This window comes from Vulpes vulpes, chromosome 4 (assembly GCF_048418805.1).
Source record: "Vulpes vulpes isolate BD-2025 chromosome 4, VulVul3, whole genome shotgun sequence".
Lineage (NCBI taxonomy): Eukaryota > Metazoa > Chordata > Mammalia > Carnivora > Canidae > Vulpes > Vulpes vulpes.
The window spans coordinates 79022920-79039197 of NC_132783.1; the positions used below are offsets into that span (position 1 = coordinate 79022920).

Genomic DNA, 16278 nt, shown 5'->3' on the forward strand with positions numbered 1-16278 from the left:
ACTTGAAATCAGTTACTCTATTTTAAGTTCTCTTCCCCGTTATTAGTGTGTTTTCACACCTCAAACTTAGGTCTCCAAATTCTGACTTAATAGGTTTGTGCAGCACAGATTGGCTTGCTTCATTGACATCCTGAAACAGACACTTGATTTTCAGATTTTTCAACTCTCCTGGCTCCTCAATATCCTTTCCACTTTCCAAAAGGTTTTGAGGTCTCAGTCTGCTCTTGTCTCCCTTCTCATTGTTTTCGTTCTTCTGCTTTTATACCTTTTAAAAATTCCTTTATTCTCTTAGGGACATTTCAGGAGGGGAGTAAAGATAAACACGTGTAGGATACCTGGGTGGCTCAGCAATTGAGTGTCTGCCTTTGGCTCAGGGCATGGTCCTAGAGTGCTGGGATCGAGTCCCACATCAGGGTTCCTGCATGGAGCTTGCTTCTCCCTCTGCCTATGTCTCTGCCTCTCTCTGTGTGTCTCTCATGAATAAATAAATAAAATATTTTTTAAAAAGATAAACACATACTTAATATGTTATGTTTGGATGTTCACTGTCCTTAGAACTACACACGTTCTCAGGGTTTGCTATATAAACTCCTCAAGGTTTTTGTTTTTTTTTAGATTTTATTTATTTATTTGAGGGAGAGAGAGACAAATAAGGGGAGGGGCAGAAGGAGAGGGAGAAGCAGACTCCTCGCTGAGCAGAGAGCCCTATGTGGGGCTTGATCCTAGGACCCTGAGATCATGACCTGAGCCAAAGGCAGACACTTAATTGACTGAGCCACCCAAGTACCCTCTAAACTACTCTAGGTCTTACTGAGATTTATGCCTTGGGAGATTTTATTAGCCCATTTCAGCAGCTACACATATTAGCACTGTCACAACAGATCAAAAATTGGCATAGAATTTGATAAGTTTAACAATAAAATTCTTACAAAATATTAATTATCAGTCCTGTCTGTCATTTGGTCTTTCAACAAATCCAACATATGTTTTCTGAGTACCTGCCATGTATCAGGGCACGGTTGTAGGTGTTGGGATTACATTACTAATAAGGTCCTGTCACGGACTTTACAATCTAGTGGCTGGGGTAGAGAGTACAAACAATAGCAAAGTGAACTGACTTCAGATAATTTCAGATAACAAGTACTGTGAAGACAACAAAAGAGGGTAACATGATAGTGTCTGAAGCTAAAGGGGCTACGTTAGGAAGAGGGCTGGGGAAGGCATCCAGGATGTGACATTTGAGCTGAGGCCTGCTTGACTGATGAGAAGGACCTATCTTTGCAAAAATCTGGGGAAAAGAGAATTTCAGGAAGAATAAAAACCCCTAACATGGAAAATAGTTCAATGTGTTCACAAAGTAGATAAAAGACCAGTGTGGTTGGAACATAATGAAGAGAGAGTGGCAGGAGAAGGTATCCAGAAGTCAGGGCTTGGAAAGACAGATTTGATTGTAATACCAAATAGAGGTGATATTTGAAATTATGAGATAAGATGGCCAGAGGAGAGTGTCTATAGAGAATTATGAGGCACTGTGCATGTTGCAAGAGCATATGAAGCACTATCCCTACCTTCAAAGAATTGACAATCTGGTCAGATTGGTGGGAGAAGATACATTCCCCAAATAGAAAATAATAAAGACAATGTATCACCAAGCCTTGCATGACATAGCACAGGTTTTTAAAAAAAGAAGTGAAGTTAGAAGAAAGTAAGTGAAGTCAGAAAAAAAATGAAGGTAGAAAAAAGTAATAATTTTTTGTATAGGAGATGATATCTGAACCAAACTGATAGATGAGTTATATTTGCAGCAGCTGAAAGGCAGAGGAAGAGAATCTTAGATAGAAAAACATGAACAGAGACTTGAATGTTGGGGTAACTATGACATATTTTTGGAAGAGTAGAGAAAAGCTTGACTTTTCAAATCAAGAAGTAATCGAACGGGTGAATTGCTTTGGAATCTTGCTTTATTAATGGTGAGAGGGAGAGAGTAAAACACTGAATGGTTAGAACTGAAATTATAGTAAAGATTAACAATTGCCAGGATTCCTTGATTTTTGACATTAAATAGTCCTAACACCTTCTCACTTAATTACTTTTTATTATGATGTTGATGAATAATCATTATTTCAAAAAATGAAAACAATATAAAAAGTGTACCCACTGAGATATCTCCCTCCTATCCGTGTTCATCCACCTTATTTTCCCTCCTTCCCAATAGGGAGCCAGCTTTGATTTTCATTTCAATCTTAGCAGTTTTCTTTATACAAATGCAAACAACATGATTATATCTTATTTTTTGCACCCCTGTGTTAGTTTCCTTGGGCTATTGTAACAAAGTGCCACAAACTGGGTGAAATAAACTCCGTTTTGGAGGTTAGAAGTCCAAAACCGAAGTGTCACCAGGACCATACTCTCTTTGAGACTCTTGGCAGACTTCTTTCTCATCTCTTCTGGCTCATGGTGGTGGCTGTCAGTCCTTGGCATTCCTTCTTGGCTTGTAGCTGCCTCACTCCAATCCCTGCCTCTGCCATCACATGCCATTCTCTCTGTGTCTCTGTCTTCACATAGGGTTTTCCTCTTCTTAAAGAACCCCATTCATACTGGATTAGGACCTATCCTAGTAGTTTCATTGTAACTAGATTGTGTCTGAAAAGACCCTATTTCCAAATAAGGTCATATTCCCAAGTACTGGGGCTTAGGACTTCAACATATCCTTTGAGAAAGGATAATTCAACCTGAAACAACACACATTTTTTTACATAAATACTCCATATTCACTATTCTGTACCTCCCTGTTAAATTTTTAATTATATATCTTGTGGTTCTTTCCATATCAATGCACAGTGATCTTTCTCAATCTCTTTATACAGTTGCATAGTGTTCCATTATGTGGCTGTATCAGTTTGTTTCATAAGACCCTTAGCGATGGACACTGAAGTTGTTTCCAGTCTTTCACTACTTAAATGAGTAATGTGTGCATTTGCCATTTTGTATGCAAGCAAGTGTATCTGTGTGAAAGATTCCCATAAGTGGAATTGTTGGGTCAAAAGATGAACACATCTGTAATTTTGGCAGATATTGCCATATTCCTTTAATAGGGGTTGTACTATTTGCATTCATACTAACAGTGGATGACACTCATCAAACTTTCAGAGTTTTGCTAACATGTTACATGAGAAATTGTATTTCTTTATTGTTTTTATGTCTTTTTCTCTTTTTATGCACCTCTACATTTTTAAATATTTATTTATTTATTTATTTATTTATTTATTTATTTATTTATTTAAGAGAGAGAAAGAGAGAGAGAGTGCACATGCACATGCAAGCAGCATGAAGGCAAAGAGAGGGAAGGGCAGAGAAAGAGAAACTCCAGCAGACTCCCCACTGATCAGGGATCCCAATGTGGGGCTAGATTCCACAACCCCAAGATCATGACCTGAGCCAAAATGAATAGTCAGATGCTTAACTGACTGAGCCATCCTTAACTGACTGAGCCATCCAGGCACCACTAAACATTGTTGTATGTATTATTTTATGTAAATTCTTAGCCAAAAAAAAACTATAACAAAAATTTCTAACCTCAGGTATATAGATCAAAATAAAATACCAACCTATAGAAACAATCTTAGGTTATTAGCCACTGTGGTGCCAATACTGAAGAATATGACCCATCCTTATTACTCTGACAACTCAAGTAATGGAACAAAATAATTTTCATTTAGCTAGGTTAGATGCAATCTGATAGTTGGAAATGAGTGCATTCAACCTCATGAAATTTTAATATCCCTTAGATTCTCTCCAAATAAGAAAAGGAGCATTTACTTAACACATAGTATAGACAGCTATACATCTTTTTAGGAGAAGCCAAATTCCACCTCAAAGACCCTTCTCCTTGTGATCATTTGTATTTGCTTTCTCATCCATCTTCTTTCAGTTGTATCATTCTTTTTTTTTTTTTTTTTAAGATTTTACTTATTTATTTTAGAGAGAAAAAGAGAGGGCAAGAGCAGGGGGAGGAGCAGAGAAAGAGGGACAAACAGATTCTGTGCTGAGCGTGGAACCTGACTCAGGGAACCTGACTCAGGGCTCCATCGCACGACCCTGAGTTCATGACCTGAGCCAAAGCCAAGAGTCAGGCACTTGACCAACTGAGCCACCCAGGTGCCCCACTCAGTTGTATCATTGTTAATATGAGCCACTTTCTAATTTCCTGAATAAAGAGTCAGTATAGTCTGAATACTGATAACTTTTCTCATTGTTATAATCAAATTATATCATTTAATGTTCTGATTCCAAGTTTTCACAGTTTTCTTCTTAGGGAACATCTGGAGCATCTATGTAATTAATTTTCACACTTCAGTCATGTGCAATATTTCCTTCTTTGCAGGTGGTACTGTGAAGGCAAGGAGCTTGAAAATTCCCCAGACATTCATATTGTCCAGGCAGGAAATCTGCATTCACTGACCATTGCTGAAGCATTCGAAGAAGACACAGGACGCTATTCCTGCTTTGCTTCTAACATCTATGGGACAGATTCAACCTCTGCCGAGATTTATATAGAAGGTAAAACAAGATACTCTTAGAGCATAGCACTTACTGGTAAGACATATACTTATAATAAATATTTATCAAAGGCCTATGGTACCACCACACTCTTCTAGGCAGTGGGGACAATAGTAGTGAAACAAGTAGACAGAGGTTCATGGACATATGGGATTTATGCTTCAATGAGAGAGATAAAAAATAAATGAGATAAATAAATAAAATATGTAATATGGGAGGTATATGAAATGGTTCTGATCACCAATTCCAATACGTGTGTAGTGTGTGAGGTTGGGTATCCTGCAACTTAACTCATTATTTACCTGGATACAGTGTCAGATCTAAGAGGTTAAGGGCTTAGTTCTACAAGACTGCTCCTACCTCACTTCAGATGCCAATCACAAGTATTAGGTCCCCCAAGTTATCCACAACTTCTATCTCACTTAGCTACAAATCAGAGGTTTCAACAACCCCCTGTTTGAGTTCAATTAATTTGCTAGACTGCTTACAGAACTCAGTGAGACACTTATTTATATTCACCAGCTTATTAAAGGATATGATAGAGGATCCAGATGAACAGCCAAATGAAAAGATAGATAGGGTGAGGTCTGAGAAGGTCTGGGGTGCATTGAGCTTCTATACCTGCTGAGTTGAGGTGTGCCTACACTGGATGTATTTGCCAACCTGGAAGCTCTTCATACTGCTGGGATTTTATGGAAGCTTCCTCATGTAGCATGATCAATTATTATCTCCATTTCCTACCCCCTCTTCCTTCTCAGGAGGATGGCAGATAGGGCTGAAAATTCCGAGCTTCTAATCATGGCTTGGTTTTTCTGGTGACCAGCCCTCATTTAGGAACTATCTAGAGTCACCTCATTAGAACAAAAGATGCTCGTGTGCTCTTATGATTTAGGAGTTTATGAGAGTTTTAGGAGCCCTGAGGGGTTCAAAGACAAATATTAGAATAAATAAGATATGTTCATGACTTAGGAAATTATAAGAGTATTAGCAGCGCATGCATGTGTATGGGTGTGGAGTGGGGCTGCAATTCTACAGATAGGGTGGTCAGGGAATACCTCACTAATCAGGTGACATATGAGTGAATCCCTGGAAAAAAAGGGAGGGAGCCACAAGTATATTCAAGGGAAAACCACTCCAGGTGGAGAAATCACTAAGTACACACCGTGAGGTAGAAGTGAGCCTGTGTATAAGTATAGAGATGAACCAATGTGGCCAGGATGGAGCAAAACAAGGTAAAAAATAACAGATGAAGTCAGAAGTCCAAGATGGGGTAGAGGTGGGAGGATGCAGGTGAGCAGATCGTATTGGTCTTTGCAGGTCATTGTAAGGACTTTGGCTTTTACTCTGAGGGAGATGGGAAGCTGTAGAGGATTCTGAGCAGAAGTGTGACCCAAGCTGGCTTAGCTTTTAATGGGGTTACCCTGGTTCCTGGTAGAGAATATACCTCAGAGAGTCAAGGATACAGGCAGGGAGACTATTTGGGAGCATTGGAAGGCATTTACATCAGCGTCAAATTTACATGACTAATTTTAGGGACAAAATCAATTTGTGTTTCTTATGTATCTGCCTAAGTTTTTGTTCCATTTTATCTCATCTCTGAGTTTTTTCTGAGGACTATTCTTTAGCACTTTTATCATCTATAATACCTTTTGTATGCCTTGGTTTTAGCATTTAAATATTGTATTATTTTGGTATAAGGGCTCATTCACCAACTAGATTGTAAAGCTGGGAGTGTTTCATTCTTTTTTATATCTTTAATACCTTAGGTAGTACCAAATACATAGTGAATTTTTGATAAACATTTATTGAATATATGCATGAATAATGACAATAATGAATAATGCATGATAGAAGTGTGTTGCATGTTTTTATCCTCAAATTTTTAGAGTACAATAAATACCTCCAGATTTAGCCCAGTTATATCTTCCTGGAATTCACTATCTTGAGAAGTAAATCCAAGATCAAAGCTTTTCTATCAGTGCTGAGATTGGATTGCTGATTTTTAAAATTTCTGGCAACAGAGCTTCAAACACCCCCACTCCCAAGATGAAGTATGACTTGTTAATATTAGGGCTAGGCGGAAGAGCATCCACCTACACCTGCAATGTTTAGAATCCAATGTAATCCCTCCTTTTATTTAATCTGTGTAGGCCAAGAGCAAGAGGATTTATGGACAGCATAAAATGTCTGCAAAAACTGCTCTGTTAGAGGCATCGGCAGGTGTTTTATATACCAGAACATGTGGCATTTGGGCCAGTTAATTTGAACTTTGTCGTTAACTAGCCATATGACCTTGAGTGAGTCCTTCAACTACTTAGGGTCTATTTTCTTATTTGTAAAATTGGGTGTTATTGTAGGAAATCACTGAGTTCATATCTAGGTCTAAAGTCCCATAGGTCTTCAAATGCCTAGGAACTAGTTTTAAAAATTATCATCTTAAAGATTTCATGTCTTGTTTTTACTTTTCCAGGGGTTTCTTCTTCTGACTCAGAAGGGGACCCTAACAAGGAAGAGATGAATCGGTAATTCTAATTTCTATCTTATAGCTTTAACATTCTCAGATCCTGAGAAAGCTGCTAATTGGTTTGGTAGAACTTGAAAAGGGTAGACCTCAAGAAATACGTATTGAGTGGATTTAGAGAACCCTACTTCTTTTGCTTTAAGTCTTGTCTAACAGATGAATTTTAATATTCCTAATATTTTTAAAATGTGATATCACTTATCATCATACTTATATCATCATGCTGTATCATATTTATATCTATAAAGTAAAACGCAAATAGCCCAGTGCTTCAAAAAAAAATCATGTTTTGTGACTAAATAATAATATTCATAAGGACACAAAACCTGGTTAACCTAAATTATATCTGCGAGTGATCTGAGTAAGTCATAAGCATTTTGTTAAACAATTATACCAATACTGAACAAAGATGTCCTCCATTCTTTAATTTCCCCAACCATCAACTAAGCACCTACTCTATACCAGATGCTTCATTAGACACAATGGATAATAAGAAAAATCAGATGCTTCCTACCTGTGAGAGGTTCACAGTCTACTAGAGGGAAATATATAATAAATATAGCAAGAGATATATGCCAAGCATATAGACAGTAAAAGTAATAAAGTGTAATAGACTATGATGTAACCATGAGCAGGATATATAGGCCTTGGTACAAAGGTCTCTTAATTGGTTGGAGAAGGAATGAGAGATCAGGAAAGGCTTCACAGAGTTGGTGACCTTGAGCTGAGTCTTAAAAGAACAGTAGGTGGACACCCCCAAACAAGGAAGGAAAAAGCATTTTCAGGTAAAGGAAGCTGTGACAGAGGGATGGGACCTGAAAACAGATAGAACATCCATTTCCTGAGATTACCTGAAACAAACAGCAACATTTGGAAGACTGGTTAGAGCTGTTGACTGTGTTTGCAAATTCTGTCCTCCCCTACAGAGGGAAAGCGCCTTAAGGGCAGAGATCATGTCTTATTCTTTAAAATCCTTTGCGTGTGCTTACCTTGAAATAATAATTTGCTTTTAGCTTTTGTGCAGATATGAAAACTCATAACCAGACTAAACAATTTCTCCCTTTTAATTCTCTTCCTTATTCTCGTGGCTTTGGTGCAATTCCTCCTTCTTTCCTGACTCTTTGTGCCAGTCACCTCCTTACAGTTGCTCCAGCCCTTTTCTCTCTTTTACAGTCTCCAAACTACAACCAGTTATTCTCTAAAAGATAATTCTGATCCTATTATTTCCCTGACTTAAAAAAAAATATTATCTATGGGAAAATAAAAACCAAGCACAAAATGAACAACATTAAAAAAATTTAACATGACATATAAAGCCTGATTGAGTAGAGTATTAATGCGGCTTTTCTGACATCTCAGGCTCTCTACACTGCTCCCATCTCACTCAAGCAATGTACAGGTTATTTTCACCCCTTTGTTCAAGTTGTTCACCTTGCCAGGAGTACCCTATCTTCTCTGCCTGGAAAACTCCTATGTATTCTTCAAGGCCCAGTCAAGTTCTCTAATAAACTCCTCCTCCATTGCACATTTCTTACTTCTTCCTCAAGGCTCTCATAACATGGTTTACAAGCCTACTGGGTAGGAATTTTGATTACAAATTTAAGCAAGAAATATTTCAGTTGATTATTTTCTTTAAATATGCTTTTGTAGATAGGATTTTTAAAAATATATTTTTATTTATTTATTCAAGAGAGACAGAGAGAGAGAGAGCGAGGCAAGAGACACAGGCAGAGGGAGGAGCAGGCTCCTCGCAGGGAGCCTGATGTGGGACTCGATCCCAGATCTCCAGGATCACGCCCTGGGCTGTAGGCGGCGCTAAATCGCTGAGCCACCTGGGCTGCCGGGTAGATAGGATTTAGCTTCAGTTCTGTGTAAAGGACACCAAAATAATAGTAACTTAACACAGATATTTATTTCCCATTTACATAAACATATGGATTTGGCTGATAGAGTAGCTCTACATTTCACTGGGTTCCAGTTGGCTTCTAGCTTCGTCTCACATCTTAGTCTTAGGAAGGAATAAAGGGCATTCCCACTCCCTTCTTAAGATCATTTTCCTTAGATAACATACATCACTATCCTTCAAGTCCCATGACCAGAGAGAAGTCATGGGGCCACACCTTGCTTAATGATGGTCAGGAAATCCAATCTTTACTTGGAATGGCCATGTAAAGAAATCAGAAATTCTATTATTACAGAAGAAAAAAATGGATTATTTGGGGACACTGATAGTTTGTATATCACTATATAATTCTGCTTCTGAGACCCCACCCTTCTTGGCTGGGAAAAAATCCAATCATTCATTGTGGGGCATCCCTTTCCCCCTCCATAGCTGTGCAGATGATAGATAAAGACATAGTCATAATGTTTATATTAAACTGCTCCAAACATCTGACACGAGTTACCTTATTTAATCCTTACAAAGTAAGAATTATTATTTACCCATTTTAGAGATGAAGAAGCTGAGGCAGAAGGAGGTAACAGCTGGACAAAAGGGAAGCCCATCCTGTCATCAATCCCTACAGAATATGGGTGGGAAACCTAGGTCCCAGACCTCAAGGTCCCATCAAGTCCAGCGCTTTGTTGCTTCCCGACCTGCTTGGTACTGATATCTTTAATAAGACAGGGAACCCCTCTGAACTCTGGTTCTCCCTCTTGTCAGGTTCTTGGACAAGATTCTCAGACCTCTCTCTTCTCCACAGCAAAACCAAAATAATCTCCCTTCCACAGTCTTCTTATGAATACTTCCTGGCTCTTTTGCTCTTCAAATAATAATTTAATTTGCGTAAACTTGAAGAACTTGTTGACTCAGGCTATTTCTGCTTTCTGCCATGCCAAAATCCCACAAGCAACGGTTTATAGTTGGCCTTTTACTTGGAAGGGAAGGGGGAGGAAAAATACAGAGGACAACAACAACAAAAATCTCAAAAAAATTATCTTCTGCACTTGTCTTGAATCTCAGTTAGTTATGAATGTGCCTGTGTCCCCAGCTGAGAGTAACTAACTCAAGGACACTAGTGGCATCTTATCATCTTCCTATTGACACTATCAAAGTGTGTAGCAAAGAAGTGTAAGCATTTGCAGAATATTGTTGAACAAAGATTTTTTATTACACCTAACTCTGAGAAGTGATGAGATTACTATCTTTTCTGAAAGAATTTTCGTAAGCAATGATAAGTCTGTTTTAAAATCTATATTTTAATTATTTCTCAGAATCCAGAAGCCAAAAGAAGTGTCATCTGCTCCCACTACTTCTGCAGCCATTCCTTCAGCAGCACCCAAAGCCCATAATGTGGTGGCCCAGCCCAGTGTATCAACCATCCAAAAGGTACAAGAAACACAAGTGCCATGGACTGTGACAGGCAGGCACTGTGACCATGCCCACCTTGTATGGCATGATTGTATTCTCCTCTATCACAGCTTCATGACTTTGGGCAATACGCTTCCATGGTCATGATAATTGCGATGTACTTCTGATGTAGGCTATCAGCGTTTCCTATTGTTTTGGGTACATATTCTCTAGCTTCATAGGCAAATTTCACAGGAAAAGAAACTCTTTATAAATTATTTTGTAATATGATATTCCAGCTTAATGAAGGGCATTGATTATGTATACAAAGAGTTGCCAGCTCTCCTACTGGCCCAGGCAGGACACTCTGTATCATATAACTCAGCTTCTTTGAGCTGCAAATAATTCTACTTTCTAAGATACAACTACCATGAAATGAGTTTTTAGAAAGGATTAAATGCTCTCATCCTTAATGATGATGATGATAATGATGATGATGATGATATTATAAAAACATTCAAAAGATACAGAAGTATACTCAATAAAAATCTTGGTCAAGGTACTACTCCCATGCCCTGACTCCTCCGAGGTACCTCTTGTTAATAGTTTCTAGCAGACAGTTTCAGGCATTTTCTATGCATGTGTAGGAATATATATATAATATTTTAAAAATATGAAATCACACTAATCTAAACACATTTGTAATATGTTATTGATATATTTATGTATAAGTAAACATTGATCTATGACTTTAAAAAAAAGTTCAAACAGTTTATTATTTAATCCATTTGATAATGCAGAGGGGTCACATTTTAGTTCTAATCCAGTAGTTTTCAAGCTGTGATCTGTGGAGACCTGGATTTTATGGAACTTCCTCAGAGGTTTAAGGTTATTTACAGGCAATAGAGCTTTCTTTGTGTGTTGGGGGTAGACAGCACTTATTTACAACCACTGTGACCCCCCTGGAAACCAAATCATAGCTGTTATATTAGAATTGAACATCAAGTTATAAGAGCAGATTTAATAAATCAAAACAAAAACAAAAAACAAAAAACAAAAAACAACCACCATTACCTAGAAAGAAATACAAGCAATTCAGCATAAAGTCTGAAGTCTGTGATTCATAGACTTAGAAAATATCGGTCTTTTGGTTTTAGATTAATTGGAGGCACCAAATTCTGTAGATTTGTTCTATCTATCATCTAGGTAGTAATCATAGTGACAATGAATGAATCTATTGTTGGTTCCCTTCTAATAGTGTCAGAGCCCTACCAACTATCTGCAAGGATTGGATGGAAAACCTATCATTGCAGCTCCTGTGTTTACAAAGGTAATCAAAATATTACTTCTTTCTGTCATGGGTTTAAACATACCATACTACTCATACAAAATTGTTGGATCCCAGGTTTACTGATTTAGCTCAGGGTTTTGGTCTTTTATAAGTACAGTGTAGGTTTGGGGGTTTTGGGTAGTTGTTACTATGTCACTTCAAGTTCCAGATTTCTAATAACTTGTTTGCATAATGAGAGGAATGTCTTCCCCACTCACCACATTGAATTCTTGCTGTTAAATACAATAGCCATACCTGGGGGTCAGGTGGTAAGTTTCTAGCCACTCATTACTCCAGAGGTTTCTCTGGACTTTCAGAGGAATCAGGTTGCAGGCACATGTCTTTGGTGTTCAAGGAGATGGGAGTTAAATGCTCTTAGGAGGCTTAACAGAAAGGAACACACTAGGACAAAGAATTCTCTTTTTCTATTCCACGGTATCAACTGTTGCGGTGGCATCAAATTCTGAGTCTCGTAGTCTTTGTATTTAGAACTGGAAAATTTACTCACCACTTTCGCTTACAAATGAAAACACAAGGGAGGGCCAAGGACATGAAGCAGTTTATCCAATGTCACAAAGCTAGTTAGTAGCAGAATCCAGACTAGAAACAAGTTCTCCCAATTCCCAGTCGATTATTCCTTCCTTTATATAACATAGATTTTGTTTATGTGTTGCCCAAGACAACAAATTTAAAAGTGAAAATTGAGTCACATTTGATTTTTTTTTTTTTTTTTTGGTATTATGAAGACCACATGAATGGACTCTGTACCTGGAATATAGATTATTGTTTGTATGAACGCCAAACTTAGGCCCAAAGAGATCTTGTCCTGTCAGAGGTATGCTTTAGTTTAGAGCAGTGGTTCTCAATCTGAGTTAACTTTGTCTCCTTGAGGGGCATTTTTAATGTTTGTAAATATTGATGGTTGTCACAACAGGGAGATTATGCTGTTGGTATCCAGACATGCTGCTAAATATCTTCTAATGCATAGAATGACAGCCTCCTATGTGGTGTTCTGACTGAGTGGGGGCAAGTGGGTGTGAGTGATGAAAGAAATCACCCAAAGCAAAAGAAAGGAGATAGAAGTTTATTGACTACACTGCAAGGGAGCAGCAGGCAGGACAGCAAAGAAGAAACTATCTAGGACAAGGCAATAGTGAGGGGGTGTAGTTATAGAGTGGAGTGAGGGCATATGGGGTTTTCTCTTTTTTGGTAATCTTAAGAACTCTCCCAGGTAGTAAGTTACCCATTGGTTGGTTAGGAACTATGGCTTACTGAGCCTGTTTGCGCTGAGCTCGGTGGTCGCTGTGGGCCCTTCTGCTTTGGTCAAGTTTCCATTGCTCAAGCTTATTGCTCAAAAGCAGCTTCTACACCTCCCACAATAAAGAATTCTCTGGCCCAAATTATCAATAGTCCTGAGGCTGAAAAATCATGGTTCAAACCAAAATGGCAAAAATGGTATATTTCCCAATGACTATTAACCCTAAAGGAAGAGCTAAATGCAAAACTTCCGCGGAAACATCAGTTTTAGGAAAGTTCCATCATATCAGTTCATCCAAAATGGTTTTCCAAAATCAAGCAGAGTCCAGATTGAGACACATTTATCCATATCAGTTGGGCAGACATTCTTATGGGAAGCAAGATGCCTTTTGATTTTTCGGGTTTGTTTCTTATAATCTGCTTTTGGAATTTCAACCTTGCTATTTTCAAAGACTTGACGTAGGAAAGCAACATGTTTGTGACTTGGAGAATATAAGACTTTGATGAAGAGTTATAAGTGGACCTTTGAATAGGGGTGTGTGTGTGTGTGTGTGTGTGTGTGTCTGCGTGTGCATAATACAGCCAATAGTGCTACCTCTAATTGTCGCTTATTTCAGTAAGTCATCTAGCCTTAGAGCTTAAGTGCTGCAGAATTGGGACTTTTTAAAAAGATTTAATTTATTTATTTGAGAGAGAGCAAGAAAGAGAGTACAAGTAGGGGTGAGGGGCAGCGGGAGAAGGAGAAGCAGACTCCCCACTGAGCAGGGAGCCCGAAGTGGGGCCAGTCCCAGGAGTCTGGGATCATGACCCAAGCCAAAGGCAGATGCTTACCCTACTGAGCTACCCAGGTGCCTTGAATCAGAACATTTTAATTTTTCATGCCCTTTTGTCACACCCTAAAGACAGTGCTGACTCTTCAAGGCAACTAAACTACAAAATAATTTATACCCAGTCCCAGCTGAAATCTCCTCTCTCCTCTTCCTCACCACCACCTGCCCAGCCAGACACCAGACAAGTGTCCTTGTCTCCTTCTACTCACTTTCAAAGCTTCCCAGGTGTTCTGTCTTCCCTGCATCTGCATCACCCAGTGCATAACTTTTGTACATATAGCCACTAATAAAGCCATTTGCTTTTGTGTCCCTTCCAAGCACCTCAAAGGCTATCTCTAATAGCTAGATAGAAGTCCCTGAAGGAAATAATAGGTCCAAAGCTGTTTTTATTATTCCAATAAATCCAATAAGACTTTAGTGCTTACTTTTTACATTTAATTTTCATGGGCTAGTCAAAAGAACAGGTTTAGCTGCTTTTGTGTGGTGACTCCAATACCTCCTTGCAATTAGATACTTTAATTGACAGATTCATATTTGTTTTGACAAAGAAAAATGGGAAAATGAATTAATCATTAGTTACATCCTGGTAAACCTATTATAACTTGAAAATATCATAGGTCCAAATGCATTTAATATACCTAGCTTTGCCTACTCTACCTTAAACATGCTCGGAACACTTACATTAGCCTGCAAATTGGGCAAAATCACCTTATCCAAAGCCTATGTTATAATAAAGTGTTGCATATCTCATATCATTTGTTGAATACTGTACTGAAAGTGAAAAACAGAAAAGTTGTATGGGTATAAAATGATTGGCATGGTATATCGGTTGTATGCCTTTGTGACTGCGTGGCTGACTGGAAGCTGTGACTCACTGCTCCTGTCTATCATCACAGGAGGGGATCATACCACACATTGCTAGGCCAGTAAAAGATAAAAAACTCAAAATTTGAAATACAGTTTCTACTGAATGGGTATCACTTTGGCACCATTGATAAAGTTGAAAAATCATAAGTTGAGCTATCCTAAGTCGGGAACCATCTGTGTATACTGTTTGTTAGATAAATCTCCAAAAACATTAGATCCATAGTAGGAAAATAGTCCTTAGTACAAAGACCCAAACTCTGAATAGGTTTTCTCAGCCCTCAGGATATGTGCTTTTGCCTCCGTAAATGGGATCAGAATCGTTCAGACACCCGGCACAAGGATAGGCTGTGGCTCAGATTCCAGAGAGACTTATCAGCAATGGTGTGCTTCTGTTTGTTTCCACCAGTGAGGGCAGAACTGAGGTCATAGTTATTGCCAGTGTCAGAAAATTTCTGAGTCAGGGCTACTGATGATGGTAATCACATGGCCTGAGCCATGATAACTGATCAAATGCAAATGTTTGTTTGGATTGTTCCTGCTTTATTTATTTCTTTAGGGACTTCTGGCATTCCAACCCCTATGACTCATTTTCTATACTGCCCAACAAAGCATTTCTTTGCCAGTAATGGCAAGGAGCCATTTTTCTAAAGCAAAAATTAGAGAGCAGAGTCTTATTTAACTCCTTGTGTCTCCTTTGGTGATAGGGAAGTACTAGTATTATCTTCTTTTTAAAGAAAGTTAAAATGAAAAGGAGGGTTGACCAGCAAAACAATGATAGTTTAAGAACTACCGTATGCTAGTTCATTGCTCTACTCATAGATGATATCTATATTTTAAAATATTTTATGGAAATAGACTATCCTCCATCTTCTATACAGTATCAAAAGCACTTTCACTCTATTTATGGGGGAGAAAACAGCTCTCACACTTCTTGAGTGCGAAGGGAGGTAGATGATCAAATTAGGTTCAAATCTTCCTGCTATCGCTGCTCCCACTCCAACAGCAGCTGCCCTGGCTGGCTTTCAAGGCTGCAGCAGCTCTGGCTCCAGCTGCTTCAGCAGTAATTTGAAGAGTGCAAGGGGGCAGGGGAAGTGAGAATTTGAAGAGCACTTCATTATATAATAGCAGAAACAGGAAAACCCTGAAATAACTGGGCCAGTGGCCGGATCCAGATTTCTAAAGATTACGTGGGCCCCCTTTCCCAACCCAACAATTCCCAACCCAACAATTCCAGAAACTTTTCTGGGTTAACTGTTGCTCTGGGCACCTGAGGGTCCTCAGTCAAACAGTTCTTTATTCATAAAAACTTCTTTGATCCAACTGCAGCCTAAAGCACTATACACATTTACTTTCAGCCTGTCTCTCTTAAGGTGCACAAATATTAACTGGATTTAAAAAGAAATGAATGGGGTGAACCTGGGTGGCTGAGTCAGTTAAGCCTCTGACTCTTGATTTTGGCTGTGAGATCAAGCTGGCTTTGGGCTCCTTGGGCTCATGCTGGGTGCAGAGCTACTTAAGATTCCTCTCTCCCTCCTGCTTTGCCCTTACCCCCTCACCCCCGCTAAGAAAGAAAGAAAGAAAGAAAGAAAGAAAGAAAGAAAGAAAGAAAGAAAGAAGAAAGAAA

At 38.7% G+C, this 16278-nt stretch overlaps 1 protein-coding gene across 10 annotated transcripts in view; it reads left to right on the forward strand.

Annotated features, from left to right (window-relative positions):
- Positions 1-16278, forward strand: part of MYPN (myopalladin) — a 99694-nt gene that overhangs the window by 42455 nt on the left and 40961 nt on the right. For all 10 annotated transcript variants that reach the window (XM_072756152.1, XM_072756161.1, XM_072756153.1 and 7 more), the window contains 4 exons: positions 4385-4560; positions 7031-7082; positions 10295-10409; positions 11629-11700. In XM_072756152.1, coding sequence (XP_072612253.1) covers positions 4385-4560; positions 7031-7082; positions 10295-10409; positions 11629-11700 — 415 coding nt within the window. The remainder of the gene's footprint in view (positions 1-4384; positions 4561-7030; positions 7083-10294; positions 10410-11628; positions 11701-16278) is intronic.